This window comes from Haliaeetus albicilla, chromosome 16 (genome assembly GCF_947461875.1).
Source record: "Haliaeetus albicilla chromosome 16, bHalAlb1.1, whole genome shotgun sequence".
Taxonomy (NCBI): Eukaryota; Metazoa; Chordata; class Aves; order Accipitriformes; family Accipitridae; genus Haliaeetus; species Haliaeetus albicilla.
The window spans coordinates 25,357,837-25,380,970 of record NC_091498.1 but is presented as its reverse complement, the minus strand read 5'-3'; the positions used below and the strand labels follow the sequence as shown (position 1 = coordinate 25,380,970).

General features: G+C 40.5%; 1 protein-coding gene across 2 annotated transcripts in view; it reads right to left on the bottom strand.

The window, feature by feature from the left end:
- Positions 1–8,535: 8,535 nt before the first annotated feature.
- MPPED2 (metallophosphoesterase domain containing 2) overlaps positions 8,536–23,134 on the bottom strand; it is a 110,048-nt gene continuing 95,449 nt past the window's right edge. For both annotated transcript variants that reach the window (XM_069804014.1, XM_069804015.1), the window contains exons 5-7: positions 15,910–16,025; positions 13,104–13,217; positions 8,536–9,968 (exon numbers count right to left, since the gene is read on the bottom strand). In XM_069804014.1, coding sequence (XP_069660115.1) covers positions 9,850–9,968; positions 13,104–13,217; positions 15,910–16,025 — 349 coding nt within the window. In that variant the 3' untranslated portion in view covers positions 8,536–9,849. The remainder of the gene's footprint in view (positions 9,969–13,103; positions 13,218–15,909; positions 16,026–23,134) is intronic.

Genomic DNA, 23,134 nt, shown 5'->3' with positions numbered 1-23,134 from the left:
GGAATACCACACTGCTGCGCATGCGAACATACAGTAAAACATATTGCTACTGCTTACCGTTTGTTCTCCCTCCTGCCCCTTTCAGGCACCCATTCCCACTGCTGGAGGCAAGTCCCGTGGGACGGTGGGCGCCAGCGAGGGGAACCCGTGGCGTTCCCCAGCCCTCGGCCCCACGGCCAGCAGGAGCAAACCTCGGAGGTACTGCTGCAGCGGAGGACACGTGCTGTGATTGAAAGGATACCGTTCCGTCCAGACCACAAGGAAGCTGGCAGGAAAATAAGAACTAATTACGTAATGAAACTCACGGCTCTTTTAGGCAGAGACACAACCGTGGTGTTAATTGGACAGGTTTTACTTCCTTATGGCCATTTAGTTGTTGGGGCAGGGTCCTCGCTTGTGGGAAACCGGCAAATGGCTGCACTGAGCTCTGGAGAGCCATCGTGAGAGCCCTCGCGTCCCCCGGCAGGACGAATGAGGGCAAGACTGTTTTCTGAAAAACTAACTGTATTTCCCCATAGCCATTAACTTGATCGTTATCCAAAACTGCACTCAGTCTTCAGTATGTTGGCAGGTACTATCCCAAGCAGAATATAATGGACTGCTTTTCAGTTTTGCTACTGCCACTCTGTATTACTCTTTGGTATGATTCTGTCATTTTATGAACAGTTTAACCTATTTACTCATGTGTAAATGGACAATGGTTGAAGATTAGAGAGGCTTCATTTGCTATGAAGAGCTACTATCTTGTCTCAAAGGAAAAAGAACCAGTTGACCTAGATGGCAGGTCACCTACTTCTTGCTGTGGATGTATCAAATTATCATCACAGTGTCAGCCTATGCATATAGTAACAAATACGCAATAGCATGGCTACACACTGATTTCTAGAGGCCAGAAAAGTATAAACATCTATTCCAGCAACTAAATAGACAAATTAATACACAGGATGATTCAGGTGCTTCATAGGCACATGCACTGTGTTTCTTATTAATTTCTAAAATCAGTGCTATAATTGCTGCTGGTCAAACTTACTTTGGACAAGATGTTCTTGTTTGAATGTATATTCAGAGGAGGGAGTAAATTTTGTGTTATCTCCTTCTAAACACGTTTCCAGTCTTTTGTCCATTGCCATATTCTTGGGCTTTAAGATTGTTCCATCAAATAGAAGTGCTCTTATAAGCCATTAGGTCTTGCTGTTTTGTCAATGATTTCACAGCACCCACCGCTGCATCCCTAACCCACACGAGCAGTATCACCAACTTCATAAAATCAGATCTGCAGAAATGCTTAAACTACTTACTGCAATTCTGTAATCGTGCAAGGCTGATTTATTGCGGTAAAAGTCCTCTTCAAATTGTCTGACAACAGAAATGGAGGTATTTTCAGAATATGGCCAAGCTTTCTGTGACAAATAATGCTACCACAGCTTAATTGGCATTTATACAAATATTCAGGCCTGTAAACGGTACTAGTGAAAGCCACAGCTACAGCTGGGGTTGTCTGCATATGGTTACTACACTCCAGATAGATAATTCGTTCCTTGGAAAAGTCTGTTTTCATAGTAACGTAGTTACAAAGCAGCCTCTCAAGTGCCACTGTGTCGGGAAAGCACATCACAGACAGAAGGTAATGACTGCTGACACCAGACCAGCTTTCCTCTTGTTCCATATAAAAGCCAGCAAACTCTAAATCATCAGCGCAACCATGCTGCTTACCTGCCCCCATTGTTCGAGCATGTCTTTACAGCAGGGAGCTAAATCTATCAAAACACAGTCTAAGAAAAAAATTTACTGCACGGCGTACAGAAGCCCAACTGGCTGGTCTGAAAAAAATTAAACTTGGATTAAGATTTCAACAAAGAGCACTTCCTACCCAAGGAATAGTGCCTTGTGAACTACTTCACAACAAAAACCAACAAAACAACCAACACCCTACCACCCCCAACCCAAACAACAACAAAAAAATCTGAGGTGGGATGGTCTTAACATTGTTCCTGTCCTGGGCACTTTGGCACACACCCTTGTAAGCTTTATCAGAAGAAGGAAGATTTCAGTAAACAAGTCACAAAATACTGTTTGTCTAACATTTGCAGTAATTATAGCCTACGTACTTAAGCCTGGAAATCCAGAATGTCTTTAGAGTTCCCTTTCTGGTATCTATTGGCTATCACTGGTTCAAATGATAGCTTTAATGTGCAATGTTTTGTGCATTTTTAAATTATTTTGTTTCTCTGACTAAGGATTAGGAAGCTGGCTCGTTCTCATTGTAAGATTTTTCCAAATAAAAAGCTGTGGGGAACTGAACAGCAGCAAGCTGTCAGATCAGGAAATAAGGATTCAATCCTTAGTTTGGCCACAGGTCACTGGTGTGACTGTGGCTGATTAGCTTAATTTTTGTCTCACAGCTGCTCCAACAGTAAAAAGATCATAGTTAACAGCTTTTTGCTTTCCCTGACTCTTGCTTGACTTGGGCTTCACAGTAAAGGGACTCTCTTACCAGGTTGGAATTGTAACACCAAGTCAAGAAGGTCCTAGCCTTGCCTGGAGTGCCACTGTCATGCAAATGAGAGCAGCAGCTTTTCTGAGCGGCTATTATTTGCATAGCTGATTGTTTGCTGTAGGGTATTTTGCTAAGAACAGTAAATTCTATCTGCAACTATCCACTGTGCTTAAGTCTAACTGGTAACTGTAGCAGCTCCAAAGAAATCTTGGAGCAACAGGTAAAGATTTTTTGCATAGGACATGTCACAAAACTGGAATTTTTTTTTTACATACTGGTAGATACCATAAGGTGATGGATTTAAATGCCACCAAAGTGACGGGGTGTCTAATAGGATTTTTCAAATGTTCCTGGCAACGTAAAGATATCTGAAAATCTGGCCTCAGTGTGATAATAGAAACCCAAATCAAAGATAAAAATAAACCACTTGAGTTTTATTTTAAGCTGATACAGCTATTGAATTTCATAGTTTAGATCTAGTATAATTGATTATGAATACTAAGCCTATATATTTTGTAGTTTTAAGTCTACAGCAAATTCAATAGCACTTTGTACAAGAAGTTGTTCTGTTGATTAGGAGACCTTAATCGATACAATTTAGCTCCTCTTAGGAACTGCCACTCTCCCAGCCTCAGCTGGGCTTGAGCCAGATGCCTCGTAGTGTCAATACGATGCTCAAATACGTTGTCTCCAAAATCCTCTAGATACTTCATAACACAAAGCCAATAACAATGTGGTGTCACTGACAGAGCTGCAGTCTCTATCTTACAGTAATGTAAAGATCTTGTACCTGCTTCAGACCTTTTAAAGAATCTACAATAGTGATCATCTTCAGAGAGTTTAGACTAAGCTAATTCATCACTTATTTGCCTGCTGAAGAAAAAAAACAAGATGCACTTTAACACTTTAAGATGATTGATAAATGTTTTGCTGTGTGTCTAATAGATATTGCTTGTTCTGTTACCAAGAGCTTGGTTTCACCTGTTTATCCTCCCTCTGTTCTAGCTTGATTAAAAATGCAGGAATCGGCTTTGATTTTCGTTTTCTGTCTAGCTGTAAGTCTCCCCTGTCACAAGCCAGCCTGTGTTCCAGGATCCTGGGATGATTTTCATAGCAGCAGCTTTGTTCTTGGGGTAACAAAGGAACTGATTTCTCCATCTATTTGCAAAGTAAAGTGTACAAAAAGGAAAACTGTAATTAAGGAGCTAGAACACTGCTCAGGAGATACAGATTTAGTTCTTAGGACTGTGAGATCTCCTGTGTGACCTAGGGCAAGTCGGTCACTTTTCAATCTGTTAAGAGACTCCTTTTCTCCTACCTTTTCAGCATCCTGTCCCTTTAGACTCAGCCTTACATGGGAGATCCCTTGTTATGTGCGTGATGAGCTCCCAAACCAACCAGATCCACGCTGAATTTAAGCAATGCTACCTATACAGACAATTAACAACAAAAAAAGTTACACTCTTCCTCCAATTGCAGTGACTCTCAGCAGCCAGAAAAGAAAAAATATTTTGCTGAAATACTCACATGACACCGAATGTTGAAAGTGCTTGTACACAGTATGCAAAAAAACTTAAATTTGTTGTGCTGTTCCTTTTCTAAGTCCATCACTGAAAGCCCTTGGCAACAAACTGACACGTTTGAGCCACATTAATATTAATGATAGTACAAAAATACATTTTAATAGGATTTGAGGAAGTCTTTTATTTTATACTTTTAAGTCTATACTTTCAAGTCTACTTTTGAGTATTCTGTAGTTTATCTAAACTCCTAGGACTTTTGCAGTCCTAAATACTCAGTTCATAAAACTGACAAGTCCTAGTGTACCACTGAGCCATCCACCTAGATAAATACTACCCACTGTTTGAAGAAGAGATGAATGTAGGCCATTCATTCAGTTATCCGAAACTGAGGTACATGTTTTTGTCAGATCCTCTTCCATGAATGTAAACCTTAGGTACAAAATAAGTGACCAAACTGTATACTAACCGTTGCAGGGAAATGCTGCCCAGAAGAAAAGAAGGACTCCTCTGATTCTATTCTATCATCAACAAAAAGCAAATTGAGCCTGAGAAAAACTTCCTTAGAAAAACTCAGAGGTAAAACAAAAGGAGATGTACCCTTACAACCACATCCTAATTGAATCGTTACAAAACTGGCTGGCTCAAGCCAGAGATGGAGGTATGGAAAGCGATAACTAGATGGAGAAAAAATGATACATCAAGATGGATGACTGAAAACCGATTTAGTGCACTAAACTCACTCAGACTTCTGTTGCATTTTCTGCTGATTAGGCTGACAAGAACTGAAAATGAAAATGTTAAGACCCAACTTTAGTCTTCCACGTTGCACTTCGGCTGTACTCACTGATGAAGAGTCCCTTTCTGTGTGGCTCTCTAGGTCAGACAGTGCTTTGATGGCTGGGACATCCTGCAAAAGTGCGCAGGGTGTCCTACAGGGCTGACAGCTGACATAGCTGTCCAAGCCTGCTCATAACAGGATTTTATCGGAGTAGCACGTGAATGCGAGTTAGCAACGATGATGGCGCATAAAAGACTGGTTACTGCAAATGAGGAATCTGCAAGAAAGTTAGGATCTCTATCTCAAAATAGAGAAAAGACTGCTTTGTATTGCAGGCTTTGTTCCATGCAGCTTTTACAATGCGTTTCTCCTTCCAGTAAGAAGTTATTATGTTGGGCAGGGAAAATCAGGATCCTGTCTGTCTATAACTGCTAGAAAATATCACGTTTAAAAGGGGGGGGGGGGGGGGGGGGGCTGGGGGGAGAGAAGGGCTGAAAATTCCAGAAATGTAACTCAATCAGGTGTGGTCAAAAGCAAGATCTCAAAGAAAGCCTTTGGGTCAAGTTAACACAGAATGGAAGGGCTAGAGAGTTTGGTAGTCTCCCTGCGACTTAAATTACAGATGGTTTCCAGGAGTTTCCTTAATAAAATTTGTCTAGGGAGAAAATATTGGTGTCAGTGAGGGGAAAAAATCTGATTCACAGAAAATGGAAAAGAGAAAGGCAGCTTCAACCAGGAGTTAGTCATCAATCTATTTCTTAGACAGAGTCTTGGCAAAACCCATTCTCCTGGTAGAACTTGCCTGGAGTGGACCAGATTGATTTGACAGTCTCTTAGCCTAATAAATGCTTGACCTCAAGGTCTGCTGAATTCACTAAATTCACTATGCAGAGAGAATTGGGAACCAATCACCTCTGGGGAACATCCTGTTCTGCAGCCCTCCCCTGATAAAGGCCTTGACTGCTTTCAGCCTTATCGAGATGACTAGATGAAAGCTGCTCTCAGAAGAAGAAAGGTTAATCGACTACGCTGCTGTTAATCAATCACTTGGAAAGATTCAGCACTTACAATAGGTACGTCCCTCTTCCTGCCAAGAGGTTCTTGCATGTTAACCAGGGACCATCTCCTCCAGTTTGAAGGATGAGTAATAGACAGAAACACAAACCAGATAGATGCCAGGTGTCTGATCCAAAGCCAGCTAAGTCAATAGAAAGACTCCCAGTGAGTTCAATGGGCTTGGATCAGACCCCGGAGAAAGACTTATTATCCATGGTTTATTCTGCATACAGATATCGAGCTACTTTTAGTAGTGAAGGATCCTTGAAAAGAAGCAGATTCATCACACTTTTGCCTCCCTGTGAAATCAAACTTCTTCAAATCATACTGTGTCCCATTTACCCTGATTGTCAGATATGGTCGACATCCAGCAAAGGAAAATTACCTGCCTGTGACAGCAAAGACAGACACGTATACATTTCAAAATCTCTAAAGAGTACAGAAAGAAAAAGTGCCAAACTGCTAATGTTTTCCTGGCCTTTTTGTAATTGCCTCTAGCCAAAATGATAGCCTTCTCAGAAGAGGAAAAGCTAGATCAATTTCTGAAAGGATGAAGGAAAATAGAGGGAATAAAATTAAAGGGGCAATAAAATTAAAAGATCCTGCCATGGAGAAGAACAAGCTCAGTGCTGAACAACCAGTGGCGTGCAAGGTGAAGCTGACAGAGCCACAGAAAAAAAAACATACAAGTGAAAACGCACACTTAGAAAGTACCCCTGAAGATTAGATATTTCGCTAAATTAACAGCTGTATTCAGCACCAACGCTAACTGATGACAAAGCAGCGACTATCCTTGATGCTTGTCTAAATGGAAGTAGAGAGCCTTAGCCTGTTTTTACAAATCCAGGCCCTCATATCCCAGTACAGAACTACTTGATAGCACACCACCTGCACCATACAGCCAAAAAGCCACATGGCAAACAGTTGAAACCAAAAGATACACACCTTTAGGACATCTACAGCTGCATGTACCAGTTTATAGTTTATTGCAGAGTCTGGTACAGACTTTTGCTTCTTCAAGGCATTGCTTCTGGTATTTTCTCACTACCAGTCTTACCCAAGGCAGACTCCTGGCTGAACTTATTACAGCCTGTATTCATCTGGCTCCGTCTGCTGCCAGAAGGCTTCGGGCTGCTCAAATCCTGGAACAAAGCTGCTGGCTTAAAATTTTTGCTTTAGGAATAACCCAGTTTTCACTAGAGGCAGATACCTGGAGAATGGCAGATTGGTGCCATGGACTGTACCTGTCCCAGCTAGTGAAGAGGTACCAGGTCCTTCAGAAGGCTAGAGAGCAATCCAGATGCAGCGGCTATTCTCTGCTCGTCTGAAGTTCATGGCACTACAAGCATCCCAGGTGATGGATATTTCCTCCTTATGCAGTGACAACAAGCAACAGATCAGTGAAACAGAATGAGCTAAGGTCCGCTATATATATGATTTCTATGCGCTCCAAGAAAACACTTTATCTGAGGAAGCACAGCCATCTTAAATGTAGCCATGTTCTTTGCCAGTAAACAGCCATGGCTGCCAAAACCAATTCCCTAGTCTTCCCGTTGCCGGCTGAAAAAAATCCACAAGACAGATCCTGCATTCACATCCAAAAGGAAGGACTGATATTTGGTGACTTTTTTCCCTTTGGCTCAACTGACAAAATAACCAGCACTGCAAGCAAAGCAGGGCAGATATCATTCAAAGAGTCAAGGTGCCTATCTATTCTGTAAGGAAACCTGACAAGAAATTCCACATACAAAACAAGAACTAGACAGATTTAAGAGGTACAGCAGCTTCTTTCCCAGAAAAGATTTCGGTATAGCAGCCTTATAAACATGAAAATTTCAGCCTAACTCCATAGTTATGTGTAATGCGCATTGCATCAAAATACATAAGCAGCAGTCCTCTAAGTAGCACTCTGCTGTAAGAGCCTAGAATTTGTCGTCTATAACCTTTGTAGCAAAATAATGTCAGAAGTTAATAACCTGCTAAGATAAATGGGCATATCCCACGGCTCTCCGGGTCTTGTTTCATGTTACTGCAGATTCCGATTCATGAAAACAGTGCCTCATCTTCTCATGTTTGAAACGGGATTTTTACCGCCATAACTTCTAGTTTTGAACAAGACTCTTATTATATACTTAACTGTATTGCTGCAATACCAGCAGGTCCTGTTGTGTTTGCCATTCTACTGGCATACACTGAACCACGCTCCCCTGCAATTCTCTTGCCAGTGGTGGATCCCACTGTAGCCACAAAACTGAGTAGAAATCCAGATAAAAAGTGATATATTTCATCTATAACTATTCATTTCTTAACCCATAGTGGATGAGCATAAGGCACCTGCAGCTCGGTACTAATGGCCAAGCGAGGAAGTACAAAGGTTACTGCCTAATCAATTTTTCCTTATGTCATCTGGAATAGTATCCTACAAGGCTTAACTGTGCAAACTTGGTTGCACTGAATTATAACATCTGAAGACAAAATCTCTTCTGTCTAAAAGGAAGGGAAAGATGGATGGCAGAGAAACGGAAGGAAAAGTCTGAGTGCTTTATCGACCCAACTGACATCCTATAAATGGTAAGCAATAAAAATTTATTGAGAAATAGAAAAGTTCTTACTCACCCTTATCACTGTCCCCCCAAATGGTTAATGCCACAAAAAAGCGCAAAATTTCCTTAAACCACATATTTAAAAATCTTGCAATTTTATTTGCATATAAAGGCCGCTAGATATAATATCACAATAAATTTAAAGAAACAACTGCTTTTCTAAATTCCATTAACAAGGTAACATAAAACAGAACAAAGCTCAATAGCATTTACAGTGGTAGAACAGAAATAACTATCTGCAACAATATTTTGTGCTAGCGAGATTGCATTTACACACAGTGCAAAATAAGAAAAAGGAAATAAAAAAGACAAGAAGAATATTTAAATATAAAGGACAACTAAGCCTTATTTTAGTTAGGCTTGATTGTATCCATTTGACTCTATACATGCCTGAACTACGACAAAGATTTAACTCGGGCTCTTGAAGGCCTTGAGCACTTGGAAAATGTGTCACATCCTTCATAATTTAGATGTGCTGTACAGCATAATTTTGCAGATGCTATACTGGCAATATTAAATCCTAGCTTAGTTATAATGCACAAAAAATACATATATATATAAATTCATATTTAAAAGGAGTCCGCATTTACATTTTTTTTTTACTGCATGAAATACCTGCTCTTTGCAGCTTTCACCCCCAGTCTTTTAAAGCTAAAATAATTTAAAAACAAACAATAAAAGGTAGATATCACATACAGGCTGTGGCTATCTATATCAGTCTTAACATATAAAGCAGGTAGAGACAAACAACCGAGAAGTCTATTCTCCCCTTGCTGCATTCTACTGTTAACAGAAACAAGCTTCAGTACATGCACACGTATCAAGAGGTAAATGGACCCCAAAACATTGTTTGTGCTACTAAAAAAAAGTTGATATAAATGGAGATGAAAAGCTAACATTTAGACCTAGGGAAAAAGAAGACACTTAAAAAACCCCGACAATAACATAAGTTGTGCAAATTTGGGTGTTTTTAAATGCTGCCTATTTTTAAGCTTATAATATAATATTAAAATAAGGTCTCTCACTTATTAAAAGAAAGCTTGGCTGTCCTTTTGAGAACACTATAACAATTTACAATGGCAAATTTATTGAAAAACAAAATTCATTTTACAAATTCACAATGCTTTATCAATTTAAAATGAATGCTGCATTTCCAAAAAGCACAACCTCTAACTTTTCTTCTTGTTTCTTTTGTACCAGCAATTTACAAAAAAAAAACCCCCAAAAAACCAAACCCCAAAACCCGCAACCCACCCCAAAACAAAAACCCCCATGGTTTCCCCCAAGTTCTCCCCCACCAATTTTGAAATAAACATGTAACAGAATGTAAGTTTTATAATTAGAAAATGGCAGTTTATAGACCTTCCCCAGTTCCAAATGTGCAGTAGTGCTTCATGATCCTTGAGGGGTTGGAAGGTCAAATATAATTGGAGGGTTGGTTGGTTGAAAGCTGACTGTACACGTTGAAGCATTGATGTACGTTGTGTAACCGTCTGTCATAATGCCATAACCTGTAGGGAGAACGTGTCACACTTACTGTAATATAAACAAACGATACTGCCCATGGGCAGCTGCACCGAAAGCTTGTTGTGGGATCAATGCTTTGGAATAAAATTAAATTCATCCCTTCAAAATGATACAAGCTCTTGAAAGCTGCCACAAAGGCTTGACTGAAAAAAATACAACGTACTGTATTTGAAGTAAGAACTGATGCTTTTATGTACAAACTTCCCCCCCTCCGGAAAATCTCTGTTGCAATTGGATACAGCAGAAACAGAGACAAAACCACACATGTACTTTTTCTAATTACTTAATTAGCGAGCTGTGGTTTGCATGCCTGTGATGTCTGTCATAAGGAAAAGACCAATCAGGAGAAAAAGATTTAGAAGTAACTTTGGTTCCACCTACAAAAACCCCTCTCTGGGCAATGAACCGAACCCAGTAAGCTTTCCCCACATTAGCCCTTACCATCCAGTTCCTCAGCATAGGACTGCCAAGCTGGTGTTCACGCTGGCTTGTGAAACCTCCGAAACTCATTAGCAGGTTAAAAATATACACACATACATATTTACTTTATGTATGTTATCTACCAGTGAAAATCATGACCAAGGAAAGGAATCTCCTGCTGTAAACACAACAGAGCACTGAAGGTCAATGGATGACCCCTAGCTTAAGCAGAAAATTGAGATGAAGGTTAAACAGATGACTGCTTTTCACTACAAAGGGATCTTGGTAACTTGTTCCCGAACCAAAAAGCAAGAAGCAGCAAATACTAATCACAGGTTTTTAGCATGCCAAGTACTCGACTCCTCAGCAACACTATGGCATGAGTTTCAGGATGCTGAAGACTGTTCTCAACCTCCTAAACATCTGGCCAGCAATGCTCTTGTTCAGACTGCATCTGAGGAACCAGCAGCAACGCTCCTTCTCTGCCGGCCTCTGCCTTCTCTCCCACTTGCCGCACAGGAATAGGACATAACGGAGGGTTGTGCACTCCAGTAATTTTCGGCAAGTGGAGCAAACTATAGCGACCCATGAACCGAGTCACAGCTGAGACTTCATTCAGCAAATGTGATGTGAGAAAACAAATGATAACAGAAGTACAGAGATACTGAGAAGGTAGAAGCTCTCCTCTTACAGACATTCTCTCAAGGATAAGGAGATAGGAGCTCCAGTTCCACCAGTGCAAAAGGTGAGAGAAAGCTTTGCGTTGTTTTCAGCTGACATCCACAAAAAGCTAACAAAGAAGCTAGAAAAAATCTAGGAAGAATTTGGCACCAAATGTACTTTAAAAAAATAATAATAATAAAAAAGAAAATCAGTTTCATGGAGGAAGAGAACTTCCCATTGCAAACCCACAGGGGAAAAATGTTTTTCTTTTATACCATTATGATACAGTACAGATCACTGCTGCCTGAAAGCTAAGATAAATACAGCTACCCACAGTGTCTATCAGAAAGAATAATCACTTCAGAATTGCTGCACTGTCCGCCTGTATTACTTTATTTATTTAGACTGGCAATTTTGATTTAGATCATCTCATGGTGGGAAAAACCTTGTTTGTGGTTGTTCGTGCTTGTCAACCAGGAAAAAAACCTGCATCACCAAAATGTGTGTATAGCCTCTGTGGATTTAATGGAATGTGGTGCATGTTCATTCATCTCAGCTGGAGTTGGATGAGAATTAATTGCACTGTAAGATAATGCTCTTAACACTTGGCTATTTCTTTCTGTACTGAAACAAGCCGTTCTTATGTCTTCTGCGTAAGTACTAAACAGGATTTAAACTTTTTTGTTAGTATTCTTGTAAGAATTTATTTGAACATTCACTTTTAATATGTGCTACCACCTTTCCTATGAGATTTAAATGTAAGGTGCTTCATGTGTTTCCTCGGTGCTTTCTCACAATAACAATCTTGTACACAGAAGTACCTTCCTCTCCCACTACTTAACACTACTACAACTAGAAGTTTCATCACCCAGCGTGCCTACAAAGGCTATAGACACTTTACATATTTTAGCTGGAAGTCTTGCTGTATTCACTTATTCTTAATATGCAAGGATTAATATTTATACAAAATATCCCATCTTCTCTTGGGTGCACTGAAAGACTGCTATTCATGCCACTATACTCAAGGTCATGTCAGTATTTCCATTATAAACTCTTTATTTACAGATACCCAGCATGAAACTCATTGTATGAAGTCACAAGGGCTTCAGAAAAACCAACAACACTAGTTCAGAAAGCTATCCTTTTTTTATTTTTATTTTATGAAGTCCTCCAAATCTTTAAGCCTATGGAGAACCTAGTTAGGAGTCCATGGAGAACCCTCCAGGGGGACAATATAAAGCATTTAATGTGTAATTTTGAGTTCTAGGGTCACAAAGTCTTACACTCCCTCTCAGGCAGAACTCCTAGTGTTTGTCTCTCAGCCACGTGAAAGCTACAAAATTGTATTAAATATTTAAGTATCTCCAAAATGTATTTAATCTCTCAGCCTCTTCCACTTCCACAAACTGAGCTTATTGTTTCTGAAGCTTCACACTCTGCCTGATCTGGTACTGACAGTGGCGAAATAGCTATTCTAAAATATGAGACTGCTGGAAGGTAACATACACGGTACAAACTGTATTACAGGATGCTTTTAGAAATGTATGCAAAGTGAGTTCTGGCAATCTCTCCTCCTGATGTCTGACTCGAGATGCCCTCCTTTCTGCTTTTCCTTATACACCGAGGGAGGTGAGCTGAGACAGTAAGTTGTCTTCGATTTTCTTCTTTTTCTAGCACCTTTCTTGGCTCCTGTGCTTGGAATAATGGGGATAATTTTCATTTTGGCTTGCAAGTGTGGGGAATCTCATCTGTTTCTCTAACTAAGTTTGTCAAAATCTGAATTGCTTTCAAATAACCTGTATAGAACAACCTTTGCACAGTGAAAGATGTAGGTGGCTAAATGTAGCACACGTTCCTGAAAAAGTCTGTTTTAATTCTGGCATAAATTTACGAAGTGCTGTGCATGCAATCACTTCCCTCAATTCCCTCCCTACTTTAGTCCAACATGCCATTATCCATCCTTTGCAACACACCATCAAAATGTGCTGCTTTGAAATCAGCCTGAGATCGAAGAGGGGAATAGCGCTGCTCCTTACCTTCGTGAATCCCACCAAAGACATGGAGTTTGGGCCTTACTCGCCTCTGCACCGTGTTCAACAGTTCCACACAACCCACTCTCTGCAGCTCCTTTGGAACCCAGTCTCGAAAACCTGAAGGCAAAATGCAATCAATACTATTAATTTTCTCTATTCAGGTAAGGTTTCACATAGTCTTTCAGGAAGTCATAATTCACAGAAGGTTTATTACATTATCTGTAGTCGTAACTTCTCCATTAAAGCACACAATGGCTTTTAAGAAATGTTTCGCTGTCACTTTGTCTTCCTTAAGAATTCCTCCCTCCATCTGCATTAATATTTTTCTGGATGTGATTTGTTTTTTTAAACTATAGGTTTAAACCCATCTTCCACCTTGAAACCCTGGGACATTTATTCCCGGCACTGCTGCAGACTTTTCTTCCCTTTCCCCTGGCTCTTACAGCAGTCAGCTTCCCCAGCCAGCTACCTGGTTACTCCAGAAATAAACCACCTCAGGAAGATCAGCTATCTAGGACCCGACACCTCTGCCACCCCAGAGATTTAAAATACAGTCTCCCACAACTTCCCAAGGACCACAGTCTGCAAGTGGCAGCTTATTCGTGAGCCCTCGGTCACTAACAACAAGCAACGTAGCAAAACAGCTTCCAACAAGCCAGCGCTAATTGACTACGTTGCCGCTTAGTCCTATGGATAATACGGAAAAATGCACAAATATGGCATCTGTTATTACAGAAGTCTGCTGCCCGGACTGGCACCACGAAGGATCAGCAGGGCAAGACAAATGAGGAGGAGTAAAAGGGAAATCAGGAGCCACATCCAACTGTAGCACCGTTCTACTGACTTCAGAGTAATTACATCCTGTGCCAAGTTTATCCCAGGTAGTAAAAACATGTTGTGACATGAACTTGAATGAATTTTGGAGAGAACAAAGAGTCCAGTTACAGCTCTACCTCCCTTAACATTTATGTAATTGAAAAAGCAGCATTTTTCTCAATATTATCATGCAGGCTGAGACCTAGACGCCCTCCTTTTAGGCACAGTACTAGCACCGAATCTGTGTCTGTAGTTAAAATACAGTGCCAACCTTTTGAAATTGAACTTCATTATCTCCATCGAAACCAAAATTTAAGTACGCTTATTCAATTAAAGCACTCATTAGTGTCTGCAGCATCACAGTATTTCTAGATGAACCCATTTCAGAGCAGATGGATTAGCAAGCCATTTAAAATAGCACCCATGAAACATTACAAACATGCTTGTGGGGTTTTTTGCTTCTTTGGGAAAACAAACAGATTAAAAGAGTGCTATTCAAAGTGCTGGTTTTCAATATCCGGTGCGCTCCACTGTCAGTGGATGGTGTTATCGCTGCTTTATCAAAGCAGCATGCTGGTAGCTCTAGTAAGATTAAAGAGAATTCGGAGATCGTTTTATAACATTCTCTAAGCAGTATTAGAAGAATAACCAGGATATAAAGGGAGTGGTAAGTACATTACTGGTCAAAAACTTTCTGGCCTTTTTTTTCCCCTTAGCTCTGCTTAGCTTGCCGACTCTTAACTTAATTGTGCTACGAAACATAAACATGCATTAATTCCTGACTCCACGGTCACTGAGAAGCTCTATGAGAGCATTGAGCCAGCCTGGTAGCACTTAAATGCTGTTTTATAATGGCATCTTGCAATTCTGAGAAGTTTTTTTTATATTCACTACCATCTCGAAAGTCAAGTGACTTCATGTGATCATGCGATGATCTGACCCCTTGGATTTCAGGAGCTTACTAAAACCCTGACAAAATCACAGTCTACTAACAATAACGGTAATGAAGAGGAGACTGACACACTTTCTTATCCTGATAAGCCATATTTATAGAAGGCAGAGGCTCAGTTCTTGTAAAATCAACTGAAATATTGAAATAGAGTCCTAGACTGCTTTCTGCATGTGTCTTAAAGAAAACAGTAAATAATACGTGATACTATCTTGTGGGGTACAGGACAGGGAAAAAATAGTGGGAATTTTCAAATGGTTTTAGTGCAGGTTTTAATGACTTCAGATATGCCAAAACTGGGTACTCCTGTCTCTGCTGAATGATCATCCTAGTGTCTTTTTGAGACCATCAGAACTTAGTTTAGAATGTAGAATTAAAATGGGGATCAGTGAATTACATTTACAAGGCAAGCAAAATTTAACTAAATGAAAAACTTCAACTACTTAATGAAAAAACAAATTTTGCATTCATAGACTTGTGCTCACCTGTCATTAGTTCAAATAAGGAACAATTATCTGAGAACGTAATTTTATTCCTTCACAAATTCGCTATAAGCCAATTAATATCTTTAAAACTACTGTTAGATATTCTGAGTTTACAAGGACATTATCAAAGAGAATATGTGACTACATACTCCTGAACTCTTGACTGCATACTCTAAAACCTTAAGGTAACATGTCATTGTAGTGGAAAAATGTTTTAAAAGTTTTAGTCAATTTCTGAAAAATCATATGGGATTGGAAACTGTTTGACAGATGAATACTGTTCTTAAATAAAATGTCAAACTATAATGGCCATGGAGTCAGATATTTGATCTTCCCTAGCTTGAGTTTAACAAATAATTTCGCTTTTATTAAGAAAACATCTGGAAGGTCAACAGATCTGCTAAGCCTAATCACTTTACACTTCTTCCAAAAAGGCTTTTTAATTCATAGTTTTGAGGTAGGGTGCGATTACAGTATAGCTTATAGCATTATTAATTTTGCTTATTTTGAAAGTAAAATTCTCATGCAAAGAATCACACACAGTTTTTGTTTCACTTACCAAGGGGAGGTCCATGTGTCATTAGTATATCAATTCCCTCAGGAATAAGGTTCCACTTGTCTAGCAAAGACTGACCTCTGGGTAGGTTAAAGCCCCATCCATTAAACCATGGTGTCCTTTGGGGAAAAATAAGATGAACTGCATCAGTGTAAAATAAAAATCTCTTCCCTTCTCCAATTTTTCTGAATTAAAACAATTTCAGTGCTTCAGAGATTACTTGCAGACAGCCTTTTTGAAGGGGATGCAGCCGAAGCAAACTGGCTCAAATACATACATACACTAATTATACATTTGAACTTAGATTAATATCCTGTGCTCTTATCGTACTTCAAGAATATTCAGTCCTGGGGACATTTACTCACTAGAGAGAAAGAAAAAAAAGTTACAATAACACAGTCTAAAGCTAAAGCTTTCTTCCAAAGTTTGGAGATGTTCAAACATAAGAACTCCTTCCTTACATCACCTACCAAAACAAGCAAAAATTCCCAAAGTTTTTTGGAGGCAAGAGTCAACTTCTCACAGCACGGGGCAGCTAGTGGGTAACAGTTCAACAGGAAGGTTGTATCATGCTGCTGTTATAAGCACCATCTGTACTACGGTATTTCACTAAACTCAACTTGCTCCTTTTAGCACTTTTAATATCAGAACATTGTCACATAACTTGGCTTTGAACTCCTGAGCCTCCTAGAGGTCTTGAGCACACAATGTTTAGCCTCACATGACTTCTTCAATAGGTCTTATAATGTAAAATTAATTTAGTATTTATTAAGGAAAACGGATATCCTCAGTCTCCACCATCATAGCATAATGTTGTTTTAGACATTGGTTTATCCATCAACCCCAGCACGTAGTAATGAAAAGCAGACCTTCCGGGAGTACTTTTTCAGTGCATAACAGCCCAGTTGAATCATTTTGATGCAGGTGTATTATAATAAAGCCTCTCCTTATCAGGTAGGCACACAGAGGAATTGTTCTGAAGAGACGCTGTAGTATTTACACCTGTTTCTAACAACTGTTAGTATTGTACTAATTTTAAGCATTTTCATCCATGTGTGTGTTTCCTAGAGCTCAGGCACCAGATTTAGACTGGATTGCTTCGTTTTCTAGGTAGGATACTCCTGTCCTAGCCCTAGTCATTTGGGGGTATCTTTCTGAGAGTTCAAGCTACTCCTGCAGTCTTCCGTGTTTCAGAATCTTTCAGTTTTAAAAATAAAAATAAAAATTGGGTGAAAAAAACCAGCTACAAACCAACCTTAAAGAAAAGCATACCTGTTAAAAAGAGAGTCCTACATCATTTCATTATGTAATCTGCCTCCTGTACCTGCTAAATTATGCATTTTTTCAGCCTCAAACCTGTATTTAAGTGGAAATTTCCTTCTAAGATTACATGTCTTAATTTTTATTCTTTGTAATTAATTGTTTTTTTCCAGAGACAATCATTTGACCAGTGAAGAGTATACACAGTTATATGTATGGTCTGAATTCCTGACAATCAGCAGTATGGAAACACAGCAGGCGCTGCTAATACAGTGGCAGGAAGGTCACTGGTGCCTTAGTTACAAATAATAGACATATCCCACATAGTCCTACTGAACTAATACCACGCACACATAGGAACTTGTTCAACCTAGCAGACTTCTTGGATGCTGGATGAACGCTAGCAAAAGACAGGAAAATTAGACGTTCATTAAACATTTTATGTAAGCTATGGGTTCCTCATGTGCATAGCAGTAAAATTTCACCTCTCACTGTTGGCTTACTCTGCACCCACTGAAACATTTTAAAAAAGTTCCTGTGTTGTAAAATAAGGTCAGCGTACCTCACCGGAGGTTTGTAGGCAACTGAATTAAAACTGAAGCATGTGGCTTAGCTTCAGCTAAATCACAAGTGTTTCTGCTTTACTATGATTGACCTTTCTGAAACACGTATCTAAATTTCCTTTCCTATAATGTTCCTAGGTTTTAACATATCAAGATTATCGTAACCTTCAGGACTGCAGTTAAAAGTTAAAACATGGTTTGGCTAAACATTCAGCTGCTTAAAAAAACAAACACACAGCACATAGGTTGAACTTTTCACTGTCAATTAATGATTCTTTCCCCACTTGCATTTCTCCTGCAGATAATACTGTAGTTATTACACCATAGTTAAACCTGAAATGTGAAACCACATCTGTGATCTCTCTGGAGCTCTTTGGAGACTACGACCACAGAAAAACCTGGATTTGTCTGCAGGTTTTTTATTTTATTTTCTTCTGAAGCACTGGGGGAAGAGGAGGAGGGGAACCTGAGCTCCAATATATTCTTCATTCACCAGCCTCTGTAATTAGCTGTGACTAACAGGCACCACATGGGAATCCACTTGTAAGAAAACTTTGGAGAAACCTTCCCCATTATGCAGCATGTGCACAAAATAAGATGGTCAAGTACTTCTTTAATATACTAAATATTTTCATGCGAAATGAATAAATAGAGGAGAAGAGCAGGCACGACTGGAAGAACACCTGGATTACAGATTTAGGTTTTGGGCATTTAAAACACAAACCTGCACATTCAATGCGAGTACTGAGCCCTGACGAGACAAACTCAGAGTCCCTGCGTTTCTGAGGTGGCTCAGGCCTCGCCAGAAAGCCAAGGGGAAAAAGGACGTGTTCAGAACACCACCAAGAAAGAAACAGCTTTATGGCACAGGTTCAGGTTTAGATGAGATCACAAGGAAGGTCATCCGATGTTTGCACTACGCTGTATTGCAGTGCAGACAAAATGGAGTTGATGTACTGTGAATCCCGTGAGTGGACAGATGAATAGCTGTTTACCCCCAGCAAACTTTAAATGTGTGCAGGAAAGACAAAGCCTGCACTGTAGGTAGGCAGCATCCTATCAAGGGGTATCGGGTAGGGATCCTTTACTCCTATTAGTGCCCTTTTTTGCATACGTAAGAGTTAAATGGAGTTGCTCTTGACTTCTAAATAATTTCGAGGAAAAAAATTGTGCATGTAGTTACATGCCTTCTGCAACATATTCTCAAGCTGATTACTTACTGGGAGAAACCACCTCGTATTTAGGAAGAAATATTTATAATGAACTCTGGCTGCAGCCACCTGTGGTAAGTTGCAATCCGGTGCAAATAATTAGTAAGGGCTACTTAGTCATTAGTAACTCTATTTAAGATCTGACCTATTTTTCTTTCCTATGAAGCTCTCGGTAAAAAGATTTCAGTTAACTCCTAAAACCATTAATAGTATACTTCACTTTTAGGTAGACGGCAAGAAAAGAAAGCTATCAGCTGTTGAATAATGCCACAAGGGAGGCATAGACGTAAAAACCACGGGGATTAGTAATGAGAGATTACAAATGATTTTGTCATTTTATGTTTGATGGACCAGAACACTTCCTCACACCCGATGCCTGGCATGACGCAGGTCCCGCTTGCCCGGCATGTCAGGCCGTGTCTGGGAGAACCTAATTGAGCTCCTGCTCATCAGAACCACGCCGCACTTCACAGCATCCTTCACGTGCCATCAAACCCTCACGATAATTCCTGATCCCCGGCTCACCTGACAGCTCAGCCCTCCCCTGACTGCAAAACTTCCATATCGTTTAGGGATAGCAGTTATGCTGGCACCAGAGGTGACACAGGGAATATCCTCACTGAAGGCAGACACCTGGCCCATCATTATTCTCTTCAGTTCTTCATTTCTACACAAGAATCCCCACAGATCCCCCTCCACCTGGCATTTTGGAAGTTACACTTTCTGCAATTAAAAGAACGCTTAGGCAGTAGGCTGCGTATTATCTTCACACCTTGTGCTGCAGGAGATGCAGACATCACTTGACATAATACCAAGCAGGAGGGGATCTTAAGCTTCGCGACAAGACTCACCCTCCTTTTGCAGGTGCATTGGGAGAACTGCCTGACAAGACACACAAATCCATCTGCTTTTAATGGTAGAGAGCTGCCTCTTCAGCAGGTGATCGAATCTCCTTTCCCTCAAGTAACTTTGTATGGTTTTAGTATTTTACCATTACATTTAAAAAAAAAAGAGCACAGTGATGGAGCATTATTTTATGACACAAAATCACAACCACTTCTTGGTGTCTACACTCAGAAGGAACACCGTCACGTGGGGAAATGGGAGACGCAAGGCCATGGCCAAGGTCATCCAGGTGATATAGGAACTTCAACTCCTTCTGGAACTTTAACATTTTTAAAGGATGGTATCTCCTACTACCTACTTTCATCTCTTCTCTGTCTCGTGAATTTAATTACCTGATCCTCAGAGTTCAACAACTCAAAAGGTAAACGTACAATGAGATCTTCTAGATTCAGGTTTTCCTTTCACCTCTGCCAGTAAATCCATTTATTTCAATAGTTACTTCTAAAGAGGCTTAGATCTCACGTGTTTTTAATCCCCGGTATTCATTCATTTTTAAGGCTACCCAGTCTTTTAGGAAAGCTTCAATTTTATCCTTAATCCAATGAGTAAAGTGCACAGGAGGCAAAAATCTCAGTCTGCTTCCTTCCACAGGATAACAGCCAAGGGGCTGTCCAGAAGGCATCGCAGCAGAAAGCACTTCTATGCAACTAATAACAGTAATGAAATGCTCTTTCTTTTTGACAGCATTCAAATTGAACACACAGACCTAGCTTACGAGGGAGAGAGACAGTTCCATTAGCAGGACAAAAACGGTGGGACAGGACACCGAGATGCGCTCCTAGACTTGTTCAGTTGCAGGACTAGCCTACAAACATATCCCCAGAGTATCTTCTAGGGTCCTAGACGAAAGCTGCAGCAGTGCAGCGGACTAGCAGAGAACAAACTGCAAAGGAGGGGGGAGAAGTGACCTTTGTGCACAGAAAAGAAAAGCCTTTCAATCCTCCTCCCTCCGCCCCGAACGCCAGGCTCAAACGTTGGCCAGGGCAGAGCAGCACACACGTGCCCGTCTCCATTCAGTCAATGGACAGAGCGTGCCTAGTGGGAATACACAAAAAAGGGATTGTAGCGTGGGGCGAAGGGGAAGAGGGAGAGCGCGTGCAATCATGGAAACAAAAGGCTGAGTAGAGCAAGTGCGCAATGTGTTAAGGAAGCACATTTTACAAGGTAAGAGCTTCTATAAAGGCTCTGAAACTTGCCTTCAGTGCTATAAAAGCATTTTTTGGTTAAGCTCACTCTTATAGTGCATATTCAAACGCTTTTTCATAATGTAACAACAAGCAGGAAATCTTAAAGGCTAAATGATTTCCTAAATGTGCTCATTATATGTAATGTTGTGGTATCAGTAAAAGGCACAGTCTGTGGCCCGAGCTGTATTTCATTCCCACTAGCGTTTACCTGCTGTGCCTCAGTGTCCCATTTAGAAAGTGAGGACAATAATACACAACCAAGAAGTATCATGGGGTCTGGTTCCTTGGGATTTTGCTTACCCTGCATCTTTAAAGAGCTGAAGCTCTCATGAAAGTGGGTTACCAGTACTGTGATTATGTTAGCCATGTACTGCATGTATCTCCTTATTACTGACCTGCACAGAAGTCAGGCAGTCTCTAAAACATAGTTCTGCTATTTTTACAATATTACAAAAACCTGAAGCCTCAACAGCTGCTGGTAATTTTCTTTTTTTTTTTGCACGTTTTCTCTCTCTCTTTCAACTTACATACTACAACCTCTGAACACTTGCTGGTTGTCTAAATGACAAAACATTTGAGAAACACAACCCCCACACATCCACCGTGTTTGGAGGGAAAGAGTTCACACAGCTCCTTTCCTCTACGATGCGGTCCTCCACAATGAAAAGTTGCAGCAACCACCTCATCCCAAGAAGCTAGTGTGACCTGGTATACTCCTTGCACCAAGGTGTTCTCAATTTCTACCTCAGATTGTACAAACTGGTCAATGGAGGTTTTAGCTTAAGACTCCTGTCAGACCGATCCGTGCTTGGATCTGTGAGAGGTAAGAAAGAGCTAGGACCTCGACTGCTGCCGTTCAGCATGTTATTGCCTAAAATAAGGGCAGATACAGGAGAGTAAGTGCAGCTTTAGCCATCCATACGGCTGGAAAACAGTATGTCAAAAGAACTCCCTCCTGCATTTTGCAGTTCTTTGCTCTCTGCGCACCTCTCTGCTGCCTCCAGGCTGCCCCAACTTTGACAGGTAACTGAGGTCTGGTCCCCAAATCTAAACCCTACTACCTCGGTGGATACCTTTCAGTATTTGGTTTCTCTGGTGGCCCATATCAACCACTGACATCCTCTATCCTGTGTCTTGAATGGCTAGTGATGTATTTTGAAGGAGGAACATAAAACGTCTGCTCAGTTCATATGCTTTGTATTAATACCAGAGCACCACAGACAGTTATTTAAGACCACAACTCATCTTTCTGTCGGGAAGATGTATTTTTTAAAAAAAAAAAAAAAAAAAAAAAGGAAAACAGAAGGAAGTTGTGTAAAGAAACACACAAAAACATGCCAGGGTTTAAGAAAGTTGAGGCCAAAGGAGCAGACAGGAGGTTAAAGTGCCAGCAGTCATGGAGGACCACAAGACATGGAGGACAGAGCACAGGGCCCCCTGAGGATGGGGGGAAAGAATATAAAATGAAGCAGAGGAGGGGATGACACCAGGAAGCCAGCGGATACTGGAAAGAAGAGGAAGGGAGTAGAATTTTTAAAGTTCAGGACTCGGGCAACCTTTGCTTAAGTATCCGAATTGCTCATCAAAGAGGAAATTTCCTCCAAATCTTCTGAGGTTTTCCAATCCCTAGCTGTATTGCAATCGTTTTATTTAGGGCTTTACTTAATGAGATCTGGGAGATATTGTAATATCCCAAAAATATGAAAATAATTCAAACTTGACTCAAGGGCTAATTTCATTCTACTTTTGAAAAGAACAGAATTACAAAGGCCTACTAATAGAAGCAAGTATTAGACCATGCGTATTTCTGTGCTGCATGTGGTTGAGGATGGCTTGAAGGATAGACTTGGTGTAAGCTAGCACCAGCCCCAGCTGGGTCCGACCATTAAGTATGCTGTGTTTCCCTGCATGGCAATGGGAGCACTGGGGCAGCAGCTCAGGCCTATGAAGTACCATGCTGGACTGATTAGCAGAACAGCTTCTTGTTCCAGAGCGGGCACATTCACCCCTTCATTCCCACACTGCATCGCTGTGCAGGGTACACGCACTCTTGAAGTGTCAAAGGATGCTGCAGTATTGAGAAAAGCTTGAACGCTTTGAA